This window comes from Ascaphus truei, chromosome 8 (genome assembly GCF_040206685.1).
Source record: "Ascaphus truei isolate aAscTru1 chromosome 8, aAscTru1.hap1, whole genome shotgun sequence".
NCBI lineage: Eukaryota > Metazoa > Chordata > Amphibia > Anura > Ascaphidae > Ascaphus > Ascaphus truei.
The window spans coordinates 21,576,856-21,598,589 of NC_134490.1; the positions used below are offsets into that span (position 1 = coordinate 21,576,856).

Sequence of the window (21,734 nt, forward strand, 5' to 3'; positions counted from 1 at the left end):
GTCCTAAAGCAAAGCATACAAATGTGCTGCGTATATTATTCCTACCAGCTCAGAACAATTAGGAAGGACCAGTTTGAATTCAAAACATTTCACAAGTAAATCACTGACACAGTTCACACAGTATCATTTTAGCACCCGTGTGAGGACTGCAGATGGGGCTTTAATAAAAGGGAAATTAAGAACAAATGTGAAATATTCAGTTTCTACTTATTTGTTTAACTCAGGGGTTTTCAGCTCCTGTCCTTAAGCCCCCAACAGGTCAGGTTTTAAGGATATCCCTACTTCAGCACAGGTGGCTCAATCAGTGTCTCAGTCTTAAACGGAGCCACCTGTGCTGAAGCAGGGATATACGGAAAACCTGAATGGTGGTGGAGGGGGGGGGGGTCTTAAGGACTGGAGTTGAGAACCCCTCTATTAACTTAATTGGTAGGTTACCTCTCACCTGTCTCCCCTACAATCTATCCTAAACGCTGCTGCCAGAATCACTCTACTCTTTCCTAAATCTGTCTCCTCATCTCCCCTCCTGAAATCCCTCTCCTGGCTTCCGATCAAATCCCGCATCTCACACTCAATTCTCCTGCTCACTTTTAAAGCTTTACACTCTTCTGCCCCTCATTACATCTCAGCCCTAATTTCTCGCTATGCACCATCACGACTCTTCAAGGATGTCTTCTTTCTACCCCCTTTGTATCTAAAGCTCTCTCCCGCCTTAAACCTTTCTCACTTTCTGCCCCACACCTCTGGAATGCCCTTCCCCTCAATACCCGACTAGCCCCCTCGCTATCCACCTTTAAGACTCACCTTAAGACACATCTGCTTAAAGAAGCATATGAATAGCACTGGATAATCATGGACACATGATACATAAACCTCGGCCCTCTGCAGACGCACTTACTAGAATTCCCTCCTACTGTCTCTGTATGTTCTCCCTACCTACCAATTAGATTGTAAGCTCCTCGGAGCAGGGACTCCTTCCTTAATGTTACTTTTACAGTATGTCTGAAGCACTTATTCCCATGATCTGTTATTTATATTATTTGTTATTTATATGACATGTATTACTACTGTGAAGCGCTATGTACATTTATGGCGCTATATAAATAAAGACATACAATACAATACATACAATACAACTGTACCAATTTAGCAGGCACACTACATGTTTGGGGTCCTGAAAGACCAGCTGTACGTAATATACAGTGTTGTGGTAAGCTGCATAGGTGGAGGGACTTCCATGGGAATTGCTGGGAAGAACCGCTATCTATCATGAGTAGAAGTACTGCAGTGGGACCTATTTGTACTGAATGTGCAAAATGTTGGTGGGTCTTTCCAGCAATAGCGAGGCCTATTCTTTTACACATTTAAAATATTCAGCTAGTGTAGGATCAGTGTAAACTCATTGCAGGATGCTCTTGCCCTGAAGAATTTATCATCCTGTAACTTAAGAAAAATAAAACCCCATTAAAAACTGTGCTGTGCAGCTTGCCTACATTTGGCTCAGCTGGTAAAAGGATTGAAAAGGGGGGGGCTGTTTGACAGTGAACGCTTATTAAACTCCACTGCTTTCAATGACGAACATCTCTAGCAATTACTGTTACAGTATCAGTGTTCTTCTGAGCTTGTTAGCAAGACTAATGAATAAGGAAAAAAACAAAAATGATAGCCTTTACATCTTGCATCCATGTTGTGTTGAGTATTATGGCTTTGGGGAAAAATACACTGCAGAATATTTCTTCATTTTTACATTTATCAGGGGCTTAAAAATAAAATTCACTGAGTGAATTGAATGCTTCTCAGAAAATAGAAAACAAAATGTTGCAAATAACAAAAAAATCAAAAACAATGTTTCATGTTGAGAAAATTTAGCCCACTGGGAATGGCCATTTGCCAAGTTGAAATTAAAGTCACTTAAAGGTACAGACCCGCGTAGGACTGAAGTGAATTAGTAAGGACAGTGGCATATTCAATGATTTAAATGTAGCTGATTTAAACATTTCAACCCCCCCCCCCAAAAAAAAAACCTTAGCGTTATAAGCATTTAAAAAAAAAAAATTTCAACTCAACTTTGGAAAGTTTTTTTTCCAATATTTGGCAAACAATAATCACCAAAATACATATATTTATCCATCCAAATTGTTAACTTAACTCAGATCCTTTGTTTGCAAAGTAATTGCGGCATCAACATTTGTCACAGATGAACACATTTGTCACAGATGAACATAAATCGCTAATATGTTTGAATCCAGTATTCCTGACAAGAAGATACAGTAGGAGTAGAGATATCCGAAACCTTGAGTGTCCTGTGAAATTTCGGAAATGATTTGCCAAGCCTTTTTAATGCATCTCTTGGAAGAGAGCCTACATCTCCCAAAACACTCATCTATATACTGTAGTAGGTGCAGAGGTACCTATGAGCACAGCCAGACTGCTTTCCGGGGTCCCAGGACTACAGTTTCCACTGCCCCCGCCCCCTTTGTTGGCGGCATTGCGAGACTCCCCCTCTATCTCTCAAACCCCCATCTCTCCCCTCCCACACACATCCACTCACCCCCTGCACATTACACACATAATAGCCTCCCTCACATCACACGCATCCAGCCGCCCAACTTCCGGCACAGGGGTGGGGCCAACACGCAGCCTCCAGGCCTAGGACAACTGTCCCGACTTTCCTCATCTGCAGGTAGCCCTGGGCACACCTGATATACCTGGGGGGAGGGAGAACGGGGAACAAGCTAATTTGAATTTGCAAAAAAGTAAATTTAAATATGCAAATTAACTTGTTTCACACAGATATCTGAAGCATGTTCACGTCTCTAAATTCTTCTCTGTCCTGTGTGATTTAACATTTTTTTACAGATAGGTACAGTAAATAAAAGGTGATTGGGTGATTTAATCTAAGAAAGACAATTATACCAATAAAGTTGTTAAAAAAAATATCATTTGATTCACTAAGTTTAACTACCATTTTAAAATTCAAAATAAATGTAATGCTGATGAAATGTAAAAAGAAATTGGGCATTATATTGGGAAAACACACCTGAAGGTTGGTTAAATTAATAAATCACAGTTTATTTATGTATAGAATGTTTTACCAGGAAGTAATATATTGAGAGTTACCTCTCGTTTTCAAGTATGTCCTGGGCATAGAGTTATGATGACAAACAATACATGGTACAAATACATAGTTACATAAGTGAAGAGGGTATACATTATATACAAGACATTGCATGCACAGTTAAAAAAATAAATATATATATACAGTGCTCGACAAACCCGGTCGCCCACTCGCCAGGTGCGAACGGAAATTGGCCCGTGGCCAGCTACTTTTTCCCCCTGCTCTGCGCAAATTTTAAAAAATTTAAAAAAAAAAAATAACAAAAAAAATATCCTCCTGGCTGATTGGCCAATTGGTCGTGACGCGGAATGGAGCCCTTCTCTGCAGGGGTAATGGCTTCTCCTCGCGCGCGCGGTCCGTCTCCTGCCCGCGCTTCCCTCCTCATCCCCTCCAGTCTCCGCTCCTGTCGGGCAAGAGATGACAGCAGGGGATTCCTCCCCCCATCTCCCCCCCCCCTGCCCCGCTTGCCCTCCGGTTCTGCTCCTGTCCCTGTGGCTGCTCGCGCGGGGCAGGAGATGACAGCGGGCGATGTTCCCCCGTCCCGGTTGCCCTACGGTCCCCGCTTTCCCCCAGTGCCAGTGGCTGCTCCCGATGCCAGCAGGGGTGTTCCCCTCGGTCCCCGTGGCTGTCTCCGCTTCCCCACCCCCCCACAAACTTAAAAAAATAAATAAATAACAAAACAAAATATTTTCCTGGCTGATTGGCCGTGACGCGGTCGTGACGCGGAATGGAGCCCTTCTCTGCAGGGGTAAGTAATGGCTGCTCCTCGCGTGCGCGGTCCCTGTCTCCTGCTCGCGCTTTCCTTCTCATCCCCTCAGTCTCCGCTCCTGTCCCCGTGGCTGCTCGCGCGGGGCAGGAGATGACGGCAGGGGATTTCCCCCCCACCCACTCCCCCGTCCCGCTTGCACTCCGGTTCCGCTCCTGTCCCCGTGGCTGCTCGCGTGGGGCAGGAGATGACAGCGGGGAATGTTCCCCCCCCCCCCCCCCAAACCTGCTTCCCCTTTGGTCTCCGCTCCTGTCCCCGTGGCTGCTCGCGCGGGGCAGGGGATTTCCCCCCCCTGTCCCGCTTGCCCTCCGGTTCCACAGAGTGTGTGTGTGTATGAGAGTGTGTGTGTGTATGAGAGTGTGTGTGTGTGTATGTATGAGAGAGAGTGGTGTGTATGTGTGTATGTATGAGAGAGAGTGGTGTGTGTGTGTGTGTGTGTGTGTGTGTGTGTGTAAGAGAGAGAGAGAGAGAGAGAGAACGTGTAGGACACCAAAGGTACCCCCCACCCCACCCAGTCAGTCATCCCCCCACCCCACCCAGTCATCCCCCCACCCCACCCAGTCAGTCATCCCCCCATCCCACCCAGTCAGTCATCCCCCCACCCCACCCAGTCAGTCATCCCCCCATCCCACCCAGTCAGTCATCCCCCCATCCCACCCAGTCAGTCATCCCCCCACCCCACCCAGTCAGTCATACTCCCCACCACCCAGTCAGTCATACTCCCCCCCCCCCAGTCAGTCATACCCCCCCACCCAGTAAGTCATACCCCCCCCACCCAGTCAGTCATACCCCCTCAGTCAGTCATACCCCCCACCCAGTCAGTCATACCCCCCCACCCAGTCAGTCATACCCCCCCACCCAGTCAGTCATAACCCCCCCCAACCAGTCAGTCATACCCCCCACCCAGTCAGTCATACCCCGCCCACCCAGTCAATCATACCCCCCCACCAAGTCAAACATACCCCCCCACCCAGTCAGTCATACCCCCCCAGTCAGTCATACCCCCCCCCACCCAGTCAATCATACCCCCTCAGTCAGTCATACCCCCCACCCAGTCAGTCATACCCCCCCACCCAGTCAGTCATACCCCCCCACCCAGTCAGTCATAACCCCCCCCAACCAGTCAGTCATACCCCCCACCCAGTCAGTCATACCCCGCCCACCCAGTCAATCATACCCCCCCACCAAGTCAAACATACCCCCCCACCCAGTCAGTCATACCCCCCCAGTCAGTCATACCCCCCCCCACCCAGTCAGTCATACCCCCTCAGTCAGTCATACCCCCCACCCAGTCAGTCATACCCCCCCACCCAGTAAGTCATACCCCCCCCCACCCAGTCAGTCATACCCCCTCAGTCTGTCATACCCTCCACCCAGTCAGTCATACCCCCCCACCCAGTCAGTCATACCCCCCCACCCAGTCAGTCATACCCCCCCACCCAGTCAGTCATAACCCCCCCCACCCAGTCAGTCATACCCCCCCCACCCAGTCAATCATACCCCCCCCACCAAGTCAAACATACCCCCCCACCCAGTCAGTCATAACCCCCCCCACCCAGTCAGTCATAACCCCCCCCACCCAGTCATACCCCCCCACCCAGTCATACCCCCTCCACCCAGTCAGTCATACACCCCCACCCAGTCAGTCAGTCATACCCCCCCACCCAGTCAGTCACCCCCCCACCCAGTCAGTCATCCCACCCCCCTGCCCAGTCACCCCACCCAGTCAGACAGTCAGTAATCCCCACCCAGTCAGTAATCCCCACCCAATCACCCACCCAGTCACCCCACCCAATCACCCCATCACCCCACCCAGTCACCCCATCACCCCACCCAGTCACCCCATCACCCCACCCAGTCACCCCATCACCCCACCCAGTCTCCCATCACCCCACCCAGTCACCCCATCCCCCCACAGTCACCCTCTCTCCGTCTCACACCCTCTCTATCTCCCTCTGTCTCTCCCTCTCTCTCTCCCTCTCACCCTCTCTCTCACCCTCTCTCCGTCTCTCTCTCACCCTCTCTCCGTCCTCTCTCACCCTCTCTCCGTCCTCTCTCACCCTCTCTCCATCTCTCTCTCACCCTCTCTCCGTCTCTCTCTCACCCTCTCCGTCTCTCTCTCACCCTCTCTCCGTCTCTCTCTCACCCTCTCTCCGTCTCTCTCTGTCTCACCCTCTCTCTGTCTCACCCTCTCTCTGTCTCACCCTCTCTCTGTCTCAAAATCTGGATCTGGATATTTTATTTACCCTGTATATCTTAACTGCCCTATACTACACCGAAATAACCTATACTGCTTTCTTCCAGATCTGACTCAAGCTTCACACAGAAGACATTGGAATCCCCCGTAACCCAGAAGACAGGTAGGGAACACATCCCCTCCAATGTATAACATTGTGGGAATGAGGTACCTGGACATTGAGGGTCTGCGGATCAGGTAAGATCCCAGGTGGGATTGCTGCTTTAAACAGTCTGAAGCGGGGGCATCCAGGCACTAGTTAAGGGGTGCAGGAAACTAGTCATTCACATCTGGCTTTTTTTTCTAGATTCGACATTTATACACACACATACACACACACAAAACAAGGACTAATTGTAGTATAATGTAATACAATAAATAAACTTATGTCAAAAACGAATGTTCTTACTAGAAATGTATTAAATTTATTTCATTTATGGGTTTTTTTAAATGCGGGGCTGGGGGCGGGATTAGAGGCGGGGTTGGGGGCGGGACTAGAGGCGGGACTAGGTGGCGAGTAGATTTTTTGGTTCGGCGAGTAGATTTTTGGGTGATTTGTCAAGCACTGTATATATATATATATATATATATATCATACGATACCGGTTGAAGCACGACATCAAGGGACAGCACACATGTAAGTTGATCACAAATTCTTTGTATTGAAAAAGAGACACAAAAACCGACGTTTCGGTCCCCCCCACCACCTTGAGAAAGGTCCCACTGGGGGACCGAAACGTCAGTTTTTGTGTCTCTTTTTCAATACAAAGAATATGTGATCAACTTACCTGTGTGCTGTCCCTTGATGCCGTGCTTCAACCGGTATCGTATGGTCTATTATTTTGTTATGGGATAAGCACCAAACTTTGTTTACTTTCAAGTGGAGTGCTGGCTGTATCAGTTACAGACCAGATTAAAATGTGGGACAGCTTTAGTTTTGAAAGATATTAGACTGGTGGCAGCTGTGAGAGTCTCCTGTAGATTGTTCCAGTTTTGTGGTGCATGGTAAGAGAAGGAGGAGCGGCCAGATATTTTGCTGAACCTTGGGTGGGTGATGCTGAACCTTGGGTGGGTGATGGTGACATCAATGCCCTACATTTCATAGAGATTGACCAGTACTCCCCAGGTCTGCAAAGGGGTGACTGGGATACAGAACTTCTGAAAAAAGAAGCTCACTGGATTTGCATGTTACAGACCCTGTAACCTAGAGGCCTGAATGAAGGCTTTGTCTTCACCCCATTCTTTTAATATTGGTCTAACCTATAAGATACAAATGTATTCCTCATAGAGTTGTGATCAAGTGACGATCATCCTTAATCTGTCAACTGATTGCCAACCCACTCTTATTATTTTTTACAATTTTATTTTAGTGACTTTGGACCATCTCCCGTTTCCATCCCCCACCACCCCCTCCCCTACGTGCCTTGAGAAAGCGTTATCACGCGAAACGCGCTCGTCGGCCAAACGCACATGCACGCGCAGGGTTCTCACTTTACCGCACTGAAAATGTTGTTACATAGTTGTGTCTCCCTGCACGTCTTTTCAGCTGTGCATACAGACCCGAAGGTCTAAGTGAGCGTTGTGAGGGGGATACATTTACTATATTATCATCAATAATGTTAGAATTGGCTACTATATCCGGATCTGTTATATTCTACAGTTGATTCAGTGCTTGGTCTATATGGCTGGCTGCTTGTGATTGCTTAAATTACCACTCCAATATAGCATAAAGGGTACTAACTCATATTAGCAATTAGTGAATTGTAGCAGCCATGTACAGACAGGCTACTTTCTAACACTGTGCCTAACTTGTATCAATACCTGAAAGTTTGACTTGGTAACTTACTGAAAATTATATTTGACAAGTGGACTAACATCTGAGAGCTATACAGGGTACTGATCCCTGATCACTGTGACAAAGAGTCCTAATTAGTCCTTATTCCTAGGACTAATCTCCACTGTTAGTGTGTCAGCGTTAACACAGATCTATAAAATTCAACCAAGCTCCATATATGCTTTATTGTGATATCTACCTAGTAGAACAAGTATGGGTTGTTCTAATTAAGAATTGAAACTATCAGCCCAATTGCAGCTGATCATCTACCAGCAACGTACAGGCATACCCCGCTTTAAGTACACTCACTTTAAGTACACTCGCGAGTAAGTACATATCGCCCAATAGGCAAACGGCAGCTCACGCATGCGCCTGTCAGCACGTCCTGAACAGCAATACCGGCTCCCTACCTGTACCGAAGCTGTGCGCAAGCGGGGAGACTATAGAGCCTGTTACAAATGCGTTATTTACATCAGTTATGCACGTATATAACGATTGCAGTACAGTACATGCATCGATAAGTGGGAAAAGGTAGTGCTTCACTTTAAGTACATTTTCACTTTACATACATGCTCCGGTACCATTGCGTATGTTAATGCGGGGTATGCCTAAGTTTGTTGCATCGTACTATAACCCCACTCACCCCCTAAACAGGTGTCTATACACTTATGATTGCTTTTATTCTCGCAATCATTTAGCATATTAGTCAAGGCTGCTTCCCTGCTCTTATTTATAGTGCGCTGGACTATTAGGATCGCCTTAGGAGGTGCAGATCATGAACCTTCAGAGTGCACTTATATAAGCCCTACTTCCATCCAGGGGATTGAGCCCCTTGAAATCTATTATTACAACAGAGGCTTCAACAGGAATCCTATGGGTTCCTGCTATTTCTGGGGGGTACATTCACCATTGCAGATCATTGCCTATACTATATAAGGCCATCTAGGTTGTATGGTAAACTATACCCCATTTCCTTATTGAGGGTTCCTATTCACCTAACCATTTGGTTAGACCCATGTACATTTCTTTTCTGGGTCCCCCCATATACTTATTGATCCGAGTACCTCCACTTAGGATCCACTTAGGATCACCACCACGTCTATGCTCGATTTTAACATCCATTATTTTATTGTTTGTTTTTGTTAATAAAGTTTATTAATCTACTCACTAGTCATCTAGATAGGTGGTTGAGTGCCCATACTGTGTTTATTTCTCATGTAGTGTTCAGAAATCATATATGATGATGATGAAACTAATTTGATCAAATGTTCCAGAATTATATTTAAGGGATGTGTAATATTCTTAAAAAGCATTTTCAATGCTGGATTTTCACAGAGCTTTTTACATTGATGCCAAAGACTTATTTGTAATCACAGCATCTAAAGATAACAGAGTTAAGGTTATCCCAAATCCTTCCACAGTTGCAAACTATTCGTAAAAACATCAGCTACCCACACACCAGCTCATATTGATACTCGCTTGCAACTCGTAAGCTGGTTGAGAAAATACATTGAGTTTTGTGGTTAGTAAATGTACAGTTATCAGATTGCTAGGGTCAAAACTGTGAGTTGCATTTGTTCAGTGTTCCTCATTTCTCTTCACCTGTTTGATTTCTCCGTAGACGTTCCTGTTGAGAAGTTGACTTCCATGCCATCACTTCGCTGTGTGAACCTTAAAGCAAATGCTCTAAATAAAGACAACTTGCAACTCTCTAGCCCTACCATCAAATTCGAGCTACTCGTGTGAACTGTGGACGCAGATCTAGGTACCCTGACGACTGGTGGCCGCAATGTGGATCAACTGGAAAAATCTCTCCTCTCTCCCCTCCCCGCTACCCTCTCTCCTCTCACATTTTAGTTGATGGGTGAAGCTTTTTATGCATGTGGGAGCCTAGAAAGATTTGCTTTGGTCAATCAATTAACATTTGATTTCTATTTATCTTTTAAATCATTTTTTAAAATTAAAAATCAGAGAACCGTACTCATAGCAGCTTTAATAAAAATGAATTTAAAAAATGTGTGCTTGTGTATTATATGATCTAGAAAAAATTCTGATCCTATGTTATTACCCTTAAGGACCTATATTTTTGGTATTAAAAGGATTTTAATATAGGTATTTAAAAAGGAGACCCAAAAACTACTCGGTGTATATTACCTTCAATAGTGTATATTAACTTCGATAAGGAAATTTTTTCTCTTAACTGGGATCTGTGTTAATGCATTAGTACTCTGTTTGAGAGTATATTTCTCTGCATCCCTATAAACTCCACTACCTCCCCCTTTTTTTTTATTGTTAAACCCAATATAACCAATTCCGGGAGCATGGCTTCACTGAAAAGCAGATGCAGAAGTCCGACTTTTTCAATGCATTAATGATGAGCAACAATTACTGTTAAAGGAATCATGTTGACGTTCTGCGAGGCTTTTTAATTATTTAACTGCCGTGTATTTCAGGGAAAAGTACAAACCTTCACAGATAACTGCACACTCATAAAGCACAGCGAGCAGTTACTCTGGAGCACAGCAAGTGATCAACTGCATGAACCCAAACCTTGAAAGTGAAGGTTCACATCTTCACAGGGCAGTCTTTGCTTTGGCCAAACTGAACGAAGGGCATGGGCCTGTTCTAAGCAGCAGCTTACCTGCTTTCTTCTGCCTGCCTAAACAGGGGATACCTTTGTAGCTAATCCGTGGCCCCTCGCTGTCTGAAGACCACCCGGTTCCCGTGCGATGAGCTGGTTGACAACCAAGCAAACCAGTAAGACACAAAATGGTCAGGGCTCTCTCCAGCAGCCAATAGAAAAGTGGATTTCTTTTGGTGACCCATGCAGCCATACTTGTAGTTCGGCGTTGGTAAAGCTGTTTTTAATAGTTAAATATACAGGATTGCCACCTTTAAGTAAATCACAGTGCAAGTTGCTTTCTTTTTTTTTTTTTTTTTTTTTTAATGTTTTGATTTTTAACATTTTAATTGAAAAAACCCATGCAAAACATTGTTTTTAAAAAAAAAAATCTTAATCGAATGTATTTTGGTAATGAGTCCAATTGTTATAAACGTTATTGTTCTTATTAGTTGTTCTTAAAAGGTGCCATCATTAGTCAAAGAGGGGGACATTGTTAGATAAGATGCATGAATTAAGCAGACGTGAAGAAAAAGGAAACATTCATTTTTCACAGGCCACAAATAACAAAAATTGTTACGTTAAAGGTTGAATCTTTCATAGGAAACAAATTACACTGATGAACTGTGGCACCGCCGCTTTAAAAAATACTTTGGCTTTTTCAGTTTTGATCAACTTTGCGCAGTTATGCTATAACACAGGGGAGCGCAATCTTTTCCCCCTGCGCCCTCCGCCGGCTGTCCTCCTCCCGTGTGCCCCCCCCTTACCTTGGTTGTGGGCGTCATGACGTCATGTTGTCATAGCTACGCAACGTCACATGACCCCATGGCGATGCGTCTCCAGAAGCCGACTGAACCAAGGTAAGTGAGGTCTACAGAGGCCTTCGCCGCTTCCCCGGCACTTAATTTAAGTGCCTTCGGGAGGCGCGCGGAGCCTCTGTAAACCCCGCGCCCCCCGCAGATAATCTCGCACCCTCCAGTTCGCGCATCCCTGCTATAACACATTGTACCTACATTAATGTTTATTTCTACAGCACTAACATATTCCGCAGCGCGGTACAACAACGTTATTTTATATAGCACTTTTCTGGGACTCAAAGCGCTTCACAGAGCACTGTAGGAATTTTTACAGACACAATCCCTGCCCAGATGATTTTACTGTTTATGTTTTTCACAGGGTGATGAAGTCACAATTGGGTACAGAGAGATGTAAACTACAGTACACAGAGTCACATACCAAATAAGGACAAGCAAGGGCAAACAGATACAGATGTAGCAACATTTACTGTTCCCTTGAATGCAACAAACTGCGAGATTACAGCACCATGACAGCGACAAGGTGTGAGATTACAGCAGCATGACCGTGACAAAGTGCAAGATTACAGCAGCATGAATGCGACAAGGTGCGAGATTCCAGCAGCATGACTGCAACAAGGTGCGAGATAAGAGCAGCATGACCGTGACAAAGTGCAAGATTACAGCAGCATGACCATGACAAGGTGCGAGTTTACAGCTGCATGACTGCAACAAGGTGCGAGATAACAGCAGCATGACCGCGACAAGGTGCGAGATTACAGCTGCATGACCGCGACAAGGTGCGATATTACAGAAGCATGACCGCAACAAAGTGCGAGATTACAGCTGCATAACCGCGACAAGGTTTGAGATTAGAGCAGCATGACTGCGACGAGGTGTGAGATTACAGCAGCATGACTGCAACAAGGTGCGAGATAAGAGCAGCATGACCGTGACAAAGTGCAAGATTACAGCAGCATGACCATGACAAGGTGCGAGTTTACAGCTGCATGACTGCAACAAGGTGCGAGATAACAGCAGCATGACCGCGACAAGGTGCGAGATTACAGCTGCATGACCGCGACAAGGTGCGATATTACAGAAGCATGACCGCAACAAAGTGCGAGATTACAGCTGCATAACCGCGACAAGGTTTGAGATTAGAGCAGCATGACTGCGACGAGGTGTGAGATTACAGCAGCATGACCGCGACGAGGTGCGAGATTACAGCAGCATGACCGAGACAAGGTGCGAGATTACAGCTGCGTGACTGCGACAAGGTTCGAGATTACAGCAGCATGACTGCGACAAGGTTCGAGATTAAAGCAGCATGACCGCGATGAGGTGCGAGATTACAGCAGCATGACCGCGACAAGGTGCGAGATTACAGCAGCATGACCGTGACAAAGTGCGAGATTACAGCTGCGTGACTGCGACAAGGTTCGAGATTACAGCAGCATGACTGCGACAAGGTTCGAGATTAAAGCAGCATGACCGCGACGAGGTGCGAGATTACAGCAGCATGACCGCGACGAGGTGCGAGATTACAGCAGCATGACCGCGACAAGGTGCGAGATTACAGCAGGATGACCGCGATGAGGTGCGAGATTACAGCAGCATGACCGTGACGAGGTGCAAGATTACAGCAGCATGACTGTGTCAAGGTGCGAGAATTACAGCAGCATGACCGTGACAAGGTGCGAGATTACAGCTGCATGACTGCGACAAAGTGCGAGATTACAGCAGCATGACTGCGACGAGGTGCGAGATTACAGCAGCATGACCGTGACAAGGTGCGAGATTACAGCAGCATGACCGTGACAAGGTGCGAGATTACAGCCGCATGACTGCAACAAAGTGCGAGATTACAGCAGCATGACTGCGACGAGGTGCGAGATTACAGCAGCATGACCGAGACAAGAAGGGAGATTACAGCAGCATGACCGTGACAAGGTGCGAAATTACAGCTGCATGACCGCAACAAACTGCGAGATTACAGCAGCATGCCTGTGACAAGGTGCGAGATTACAGCAGCATGACTGTGACAAAGTGCGAGATTACAGCAGCATGACCGCGACAAGGTGCGAGATTACAGCAGCATGACCATGACAAGGTGCGAGATTACAACAGCATGACCGTGACAAAGTGCGAGATTACAGCAGCATGACTGCGACAAGGTGCGAGATTATAGCAGCATGACCGCGACAAGGTGCGAGATTACAGCAGCATGACCGAGACAAGGTGCGAGATTACAGCAGCATGACAGCGACAAAGTGCTGGATTACAGCCGCATAACCGTTACAAGGTGTGAAATTACAGCCACATGACCACAACAAAGTGCGAGATTACATCATGAACGCGACAAAGTGCAAAATTATAGCCACATCAACACAACAAAGTGTGAGTTTACAGCCGCATGAACAGGACAAAGTGTGAGATTACAGCCGTATGACCGTGATAAAGTGCGAGATTACAGCTGCATGACCGTGACAAGGTGCGAGATTACAGAAGCATGACCGCGACAAGGTGCGAGATTACAGCCGCATGAACACAACAACGTGCGAGATTACAGCCGCATGAACAGGACAAGGTGCGAGATTTTACAGCTGCATGACCGCGGCAAGGTGCGAGATTACAGTAGCATGACCACGACAAAGTGTGACATTACAGCAGCATGATCGCGACAAAGTGCGAAATTACAGCTCCATGACAGCGAGAAGGTGCGAGATTGCAGCAGTATGAACGCGACAAGGTGCGAGATTACAGCAGTATGAACGCGACAAGGTGCGAGATTACAGTCGCATGAACACAACAACGTGCGAGATTACAGCCACATGAACACAACAAGGTGCCAGATTACAGCTGCACGACCGTGACAAAGTGCGAGATTACAGCCGCATGAACACAACAACGTGCGAGATTACAGCCGCATGAACAGGACAAGGTGCGAGATGTTACAGCTGCATGACCGCGACAAGGTGCGAGATTACAGCAGCTTGACAGCGACAAAGTGCTGGATTACAGCAGGATGACCACGACAAAATGCGAGATTACAGCCGCTTGACCATTACAAGGTGTGAGATTACAGCCACATGACCACGACAAAGTGCGAGATTACATGAACGCGAAAAGGTGCAAAATTATAGCCACATGAGCACAACAAGGTGCGAGATTACAGCCGCATGAACAGGACAAAGTGTGAGATTACAGCCGCTTGACCATTACAAGGTGTGAGATTACAGCCACATGACCACGACAAAGTGCGAGATTACATGAACGCGAAAAGGTGCAAAATTATAGCCACATGAGCACAACAAGGTGCGAGATTACAGCCGCATGAACAGGACAAAGTGTGAGATTACAGCCGCATGACCGTGATAAAGTGCGAGATTACAGCAGCATGACAGCGACAAGGTGTGAGATTACAGCAGCATGACCATGACAAAGTGCGAGATTACATCAGCATGACCACAACAAAGTGCGAGATTACAGCTCCATGAACGCAACTAGGTGCGAGATTACATGAACATGACAAAGTGCGAGATTACAGCCGCATGACTGTTACAAAGTGTGAGATTACAGCAGCATGACCGTGACAAGGTGCAAAATTACAGCCGCATGAACGTGAAAAATGCAAGATTACAGCCGCATGAACTGGACAAGGTGCGAGATTACATCATGAACGCGACAAAGTGCAAAATTATAGCCACATCAACACAACAAGGTGTGAGATTACAGCCGCATGAACAGGACAAAGTGTGAGATTACAGCCGTATGACCGTGATAAAGTGCGAGATTACAGCTGCATGACCGTGACAAGGTGCGAGATTACAGAAGCATGACCGTGACAAGGTGCAAAATTATAGCCACATGAACACAACAAAGTGCGAGATTACAGCCGCATGAACAGGACAAAGTGTGAGATTACAGCCGCAAATCAGTGACAAGGTGCGAGATTACAGCTGTGATACAAAAAATTAAGCGCAAATAACACCACTTTAAACAAAAATAGCAATAAACAATTTATATACTGTCCTTAAAGAGTGCAGCTCCCGATACAGGACTCAGACCAAATCCAACCAGCAATCGATGAAGAAAACAGGTGCGCAAATCTCATCAGGACATGGAAGAAAGGAAATGAAGACACCAAAATAGTGCAATATTGTCAAACAACAATGTGACAAATGTTGAAGATTATATAAAAGACACTTATGTATGTGGAATACTTTGTGTTTTTAATATTAAAAGCAGTATTATACTATTTTGCTTTTTCTTCTCTGTATGTGGATTTCCCTTCCTTTCGTATGGAACATTATTGGTGTTGATCCGGAGTATGCATCTGGATAAAAAAGTTGGTAATTTATAACAACCACAACGCTCTTATACCACGTTGAATACGTGAGTGCAAATTTTATAGAATCTTCAACATTGGTCACATTGTTGTTTGACAATATTGCACTATTTTGGTGTCTTCATTTCCTTTCTTCCATGTCCTGATGAGATTTGCGCACCTGTTCTCTTCATCGATTGCGAGATTACAGCTGCATGACCGGGACAAGGTGAGAGATTACAGCCGTATGAATGCGACAAAGTGCGAGATTACAGCCATATGAACGTGACAAGGTGCGAGATTACAGCTGCATGACCGTGACAAAATGCGAGATTACAGCCGTATGAATGCGACAAGGTGCGAGATTACAGCCACATGAACATGACAGCGTGCCGCATGACCGCGACAAGGTACGGGATTACATCAACATCACCACAACAAGTGAGAGATTACAGCCGCATGACCGTTACAAGGTGCGAGATTACAGCAGCATGAACGCGACAATGTGCGAAATTACAGCCGCATGAACGTGAAAAATTCAAGATTACAGCCGCATGAACAGGACAAGGTGCGAGATTACAGCCACATGAACAGGACAAGGTGCGAGATTACAGCCACATGAACGTGAAAAATTCAAGATTACAGCCGCATGAACAGGACAAGGTGTGAGAGTACAGCCACATGAACAGGACAAGGTGTGAAAGTACAGCCACATGAACAGGACAAGGTGTGAGATTACAGCCACATGAACGTGAAAAATTCAAGATTACAGCCGCATGAACAGGACAAGGTGTGAGAGTACAGCCACATGAACAGGACAAGGTGTGAGAGTACAGCCACATGAACAGGACAAGGTGCGAGATTACAGCCGCATGAACAGGACAAGGTGCGAGATTACAGCCACAGGAACAGGACAAGGTGCGAGATTACAGCCGCATGAACAGGACAAGGTGCGAGATTACAGCCACATGAACAGGACAAGGTGCGAGATTACAGCCGCATGAACAGGACAAGGTGCGAGATTACAGCCACATGAACAGGACAAGGTGCGAGATTACAGCCGCATGAACAGGACAAGGTGCGAGATTACAGCCGCAGGAACAGGACAAGGCGCGAGATTACAGCCGCATGAACAGGACAAGGCGCGAGATTACAACCACATAAACACTTTGGTAGTCTGCGGCTCAACTATGGACAGCCGGCAGAATTATATGTGGGGTTATTTTTGTAATTGCAATTCAGTATCTGTGTCCGCCAGATGATGTGCTGAATATCTTCACCTATGTCCGCGCAACGACTAAACAAATGCTACACACTATGATTGTGATACTCTGTAGCGATCACGGTGCCACAAATTGCAAATAAATACCAGGGATTTACAGTTGGTTTTGTTCCACACAGAAAACAGTAAATCTTGCTACAGCATTACAGTAAGACTCATTTATTGCATAGGGCTGGTGGCGCATTGAACACAGTACAGTATCTGTGCCCAAGCATGCCAAGAACGTCACAGGTGTTTCAATACAAGATACCGTACAATGTAGAAATGTGTCTCTTTAAACACTGCCTTTTTTTGTTTTGTTTAATAGGACCTTGTATTTGATCAAAAGTAGCAGCCTCACACTTTACTCAAAACAGTATGCATTAAGGCAGGGGTCCGCAAACTATTTGAGCTAAGCCCCGATTCAGCCATTACAGCGGCTAACTGTGTTGTATGTTTCTATCTAATAATAATAATAAAAAACAACTTCATGTCATATAATGCTTTTCTCCCAATGGGACTCAAAGCGCTTCACAATTACAGTGTAGCGCGCAGTACGCAGCACTTTAAAAAAAAAAAATTATAAAATGTTTTATTAGGAAGTAATACATTGAGAGTTACCTCTTGTTTTCAAGTATGTCCTGGGCACAGAGTTATAATGACAATAAATGGTTACAAATACATACTTACTGTCATGGAACAAGAATCATATTTCTGTTTGACCCCTCTTCTGCTTGTCAGCTCCTTCAGTTCAGCTGCATGCATTTGTTCCTCACACACACACTGTGCCTGTGTGATGTATCACTATGTTGCCTTTTCATTCCAGTCTGCCAGTACTCTGGTTGCCCTGGCAACATCTCCAGTCCTCCTAGGTATTGGACTTTACCATTCCCCCCTGTCCCTGCTGACAGTTGGTTTAGCCTGCCCCTATTCCTGTGTCACAAGCAGGACCCTCTTTCTTTTACTTCCTGACTTTGGCTGAGTGAGTACGTTTCATGTTACACTCCTCTGGCAAGGCCCAATCCTTTTTTACCTGCCCTTAACTACAAGGCATCCACAGAGAAACACTCTCCCAACACAACATCACATCCACAAGTGCCTGTATTTACTGCTGCTTTCCTAATAAAGTGAAGAAAATATAACAGGACTTGGTGTGCTTTGGAAAGAGGGCAGAGTTAAAGCTAACTGGAGCTATTCATACATCACACGTGCCCCAGGTTCCAGTATACAGTAGTTACATTAAGTGAACAGGGTTATACTTTAACTGTGCATATGTCTATAAAGATAATACATCTTTAGGCGTATGTAACAGTTACAGACCAGATTAAAATGTGAAATAGGTTTAGTTTGAAAGAAGTTAGACCGGTGACGGCTTTGATAGTCTCAGGTAGATTGTTCCAGTTGTGGGGGTGCACAGTAAGAGAAGGGGGAGCAGCCGGATACTTTGTTGAACCTTGGGACCATGAACAGTCTTTTGGAGTCTGATCTCAAATGATAAGTGCTGCATGTGGTACGGGTGAGGAGCTTGTTCAGATAGACCGGATGCTTGCCCAGAAAGTATTTGAAGGCAGGACAGGAAAGATTAATTTGCGCCTAGACTCATGTGATGACCAATCTAGTTCTTTGAGCATTTCGCAGTGATTGGTGTTGTAGTTACATTGGAGGACAAAGCGGCATATTGAATTGTAGCGGGTGTCTAGTTTACTAAGGTGAGTTTGTGGTGCTTTACCATATAGTGCTTGCCCATAGTCTATAATTGGCATTAGCGTCTGCTGTGCAATGCACTTTATGACCAGCAGACGTAGGGAGGATTTGTTCCTACAGTATAAAGTACACCTAGTTTGGCCTAGGTTTTGGATGTCAAGGTATCAATGTGCATCCCAAATGTTAAATGGGAGTCAAACCAAGTATTTAAAACTAGTAACGGGCTAGGATGGTATTAGCGTTAGTTGTGATCTGGAGCTCATTCGTTAGAAGCTTTAGAAATTTAGCATTGGTCCCAAATACCATTGTTACAGTTTTGCCAGTGTTTAAAAACAGTTTGTATTGGGAAATCCAATTTTCAAGTCTCAGCAAGGAATAGGAATTATACAGACACAGTCCCTGTCTAGATGCGTTTACAATCTATGATTTTGGTGTCTGAGGCATAGAGAGATAAAGTGACTTGTTCAAGGTCAGAAGGAGTGGTCAGCTGATACAAATTCCATGCCTTTACTCACTGTGCCGCTCCTTCAGCCCTAATCCTGTGCATCTTGTGGGAAGAGATATATAGATACATACTCTCTAAAAATACAACAAAAGACAGAGAAGCCCAAAGCTACATTCCAATATGACAAAAATATACAGTGAAATACCTATATATTCTCTTGAAAAGGTTTAACTAAATAACCCTTTTTCAAGAGAATATATTTGTATTTCACTGTATGTTTGTCATATTGCATGTAGCTTTGGGCTTGTCTGTCTCTTGTTGTATACATTTAGCCATGCCCAGTATAACTCCTTTTGACACTTATATACATATATAAATATTATGTGGTATGTTTTTTTTTTCCAGCTTGCTGGGATTCTGTGTTTATTAACTTTTTCCAGCTGGTCTCAGCTGTATTGGAGGTTAGTGGCCCCTCTCCCAAGGGTTTAAGCTCGCCACTCTCCACTTTCCAAGTAAGCTGGTCTTTTTCATGTTGCTGGGTTTGAACAGATACAATGTGATCATTCTTCCTCTAATTATAGAGGCAAATAAGAATTTTAATCAGGTAGTGTTAGGACCTGCAAATTTGGTCGAGCCTTGATGTGGTTTGCAGTTTTATCATGCTTTGGCCAAAGGGTTTAACTAAATTACCCTTTTTCAGGAGAATATTTAGGTATTTCACTGGGTATTTTTGTAATATTGGATGTAGCGTTGGGCTTCTCTGTCTATTGTTGTATACATTTGGCCACTGCCAGTAGCACTCCTATTGACACTTAAAATATATATATATGTGGTATGTTTTGTTTTTTTGAGCTTGCTGGTATTCTGTGTGTTTACTCTCTAAAAATACTAACATTAGATTACGGATATGCCCAGGGAAAACTGCTGATATTGTTTTAATCAAATAACAAATTATTTCAGTTCTAGCGGTTACAAAGTAGGACGTGCAATTTGTAAAATATTGTCCTCTGGAAAGGTTAAGTGTAGTGTAAGTTACAGACCAAGAAGATGATGTATCAACTCAAGGAAAGCTTTTGAGTGCTCTGATACTGCCATTTTCTTCTTGCGGCTGCATCAATCTTAAGAGAGACTAGACCACATTAGAACTGGAAGATTGCCTGATGCTAGTAAAAGGTGAAAACAAATGACCCACGGATGCAGAATTTGAAAGATCCCATTACATGTGAATTATGTAACTCCTCCTATTGACACTCCCCACATTGCAAGCAAAATTGATGGTAAGTGGCTGAATGAAAATTGTGCATTTCATGTCAGTTTTGCTTTTAAATTGCCCTGATACATCTTCCTGTAAAAGCCGTTATGTCAAAGTCTCTGGCTCCTGACATATGGAGAACGCCTACTAGGTGGTTAGGAGAAATTCACCAATTAGGCAGATTTAAAGAAAAAATTCAATTTCCTGTTAACATTACAGGAAATGGGTCTTTATGATTATTATTAAGTGCTCTCTCAGTCGGTAAAAATGTTGTTTTCTACAAATTGCTAATAATTACATTCACCATTTCATCCTGATCATTATTCTTATGCGAGTCTATAGTGTTCTGGAGCAATATTACATTTTCTATAGATTATTTTCAACATTTTGAGGGCTCTTGGACATATGTGGAACTTCCTTTGGTGTCTAGAATCACTGCAACTTATGTTTGGACATGAAGACTTTCATTGATCTAAATTGGTCTGTGCAAAATGTCAGCAAGCACTGTACATTTATCAGGTGGGTATTAACCAGTCAGAAGAGGCTAAGGTCATAAGGTTAGCCAGAAAAAGGGAAGCCGCAGTGTGCTGGTTATTCACTTACAGTAAACCAATATGATAAAAACACTGAAGGTCATGGAAAGGGTTATAAGGACAAGCTAAAATAAGAGAAGGTAAGGAAATGTTTGAGGGGCAGTAGCTGGGAATAGAATCGAACAGTTGGTCGCAGCCGTTTTGACGCGATGATGTGAGTACCAGCGTTTGGCTGCACGAGGGAACCTTCACCGCAGCCACTTTCACCACTGGCCAGTAAGTCGCCAGCTGTTTTGCTAATAAGATAAGTACAATAAGGGAAAACCCAAAAAGAAAGTAAATCTTGAAAAACAAGATTCACAGAAACTCCATGACGGGACACTCAGGGCGGGTAGGAAAAATACAAAATGTATTAAATATACAATCAATGGTCAAACAAACATAATAAAAATGGTAAATACTAAAAAAACATATATAAAGTAGACCATCTCCAAAATGCTAAAGTCAGAAAACAGTAATGTCAGCAAAAATGTGTGTGGTAGGGTACCAAGAAGTATCACATAATAGTACAGTTCCCACTCGACAGAAAAAGTACCCCAGAAGGTTCAACGGGTACTATAACCTCACAGTAAATCCTTAAGGTCCGGGAAGGGTCAGAATATAACCTCTCCTGAAAACTGGGATGGCTGTCCAGCCGGTTAGATAAAGGCAAGAGTGCACCTCAGAACAGGGTTGAAGTAAATGCATTTATGAGAGTACAGGTATTAATTAGCAAAAACAATGCATAGTAAACCCTGGTGGAAAGTAGCAATTGCAGATAGATACAAATAGTAATGATTATAGC

The 21,734-nt window shown here is 44.7% G+C and overlaps 1 protein-coding gene across 4 annotated transcripts in view; it reads left to right on the top strand.

Moving 5' to 3' along the window:
• The window catches only part of LRRC20 (leucine rich repeat containing 20), a 365,681-nt gene extending 355,721 nt beyond the window's left edge, over positions 1-9,960 (top strand). For 2 of the 4 annotated variants that reach the window (XM_075610762.1, XM_075610764.1), the window contains exon 5: positions 9,573-9,959. In XM_075610762.1, coding sequence (XP_075466877.1) covers positions 9,573-9,697 — 125 coding nt within the window. In that variant the 3' untranslated portion in view covers positions 9,698-9,959. Of the gene's footprint in view, positions 1-9,572 lie in introns of all 4 variants that reach the window. The other 2 variants (XM_075610760.1, XM_075610761.1) reach the window with 1 other exon arrangement.
• The last annotated feature ends 11,774 nt before the right edge of the window (positions 9,961-21,734 follow it).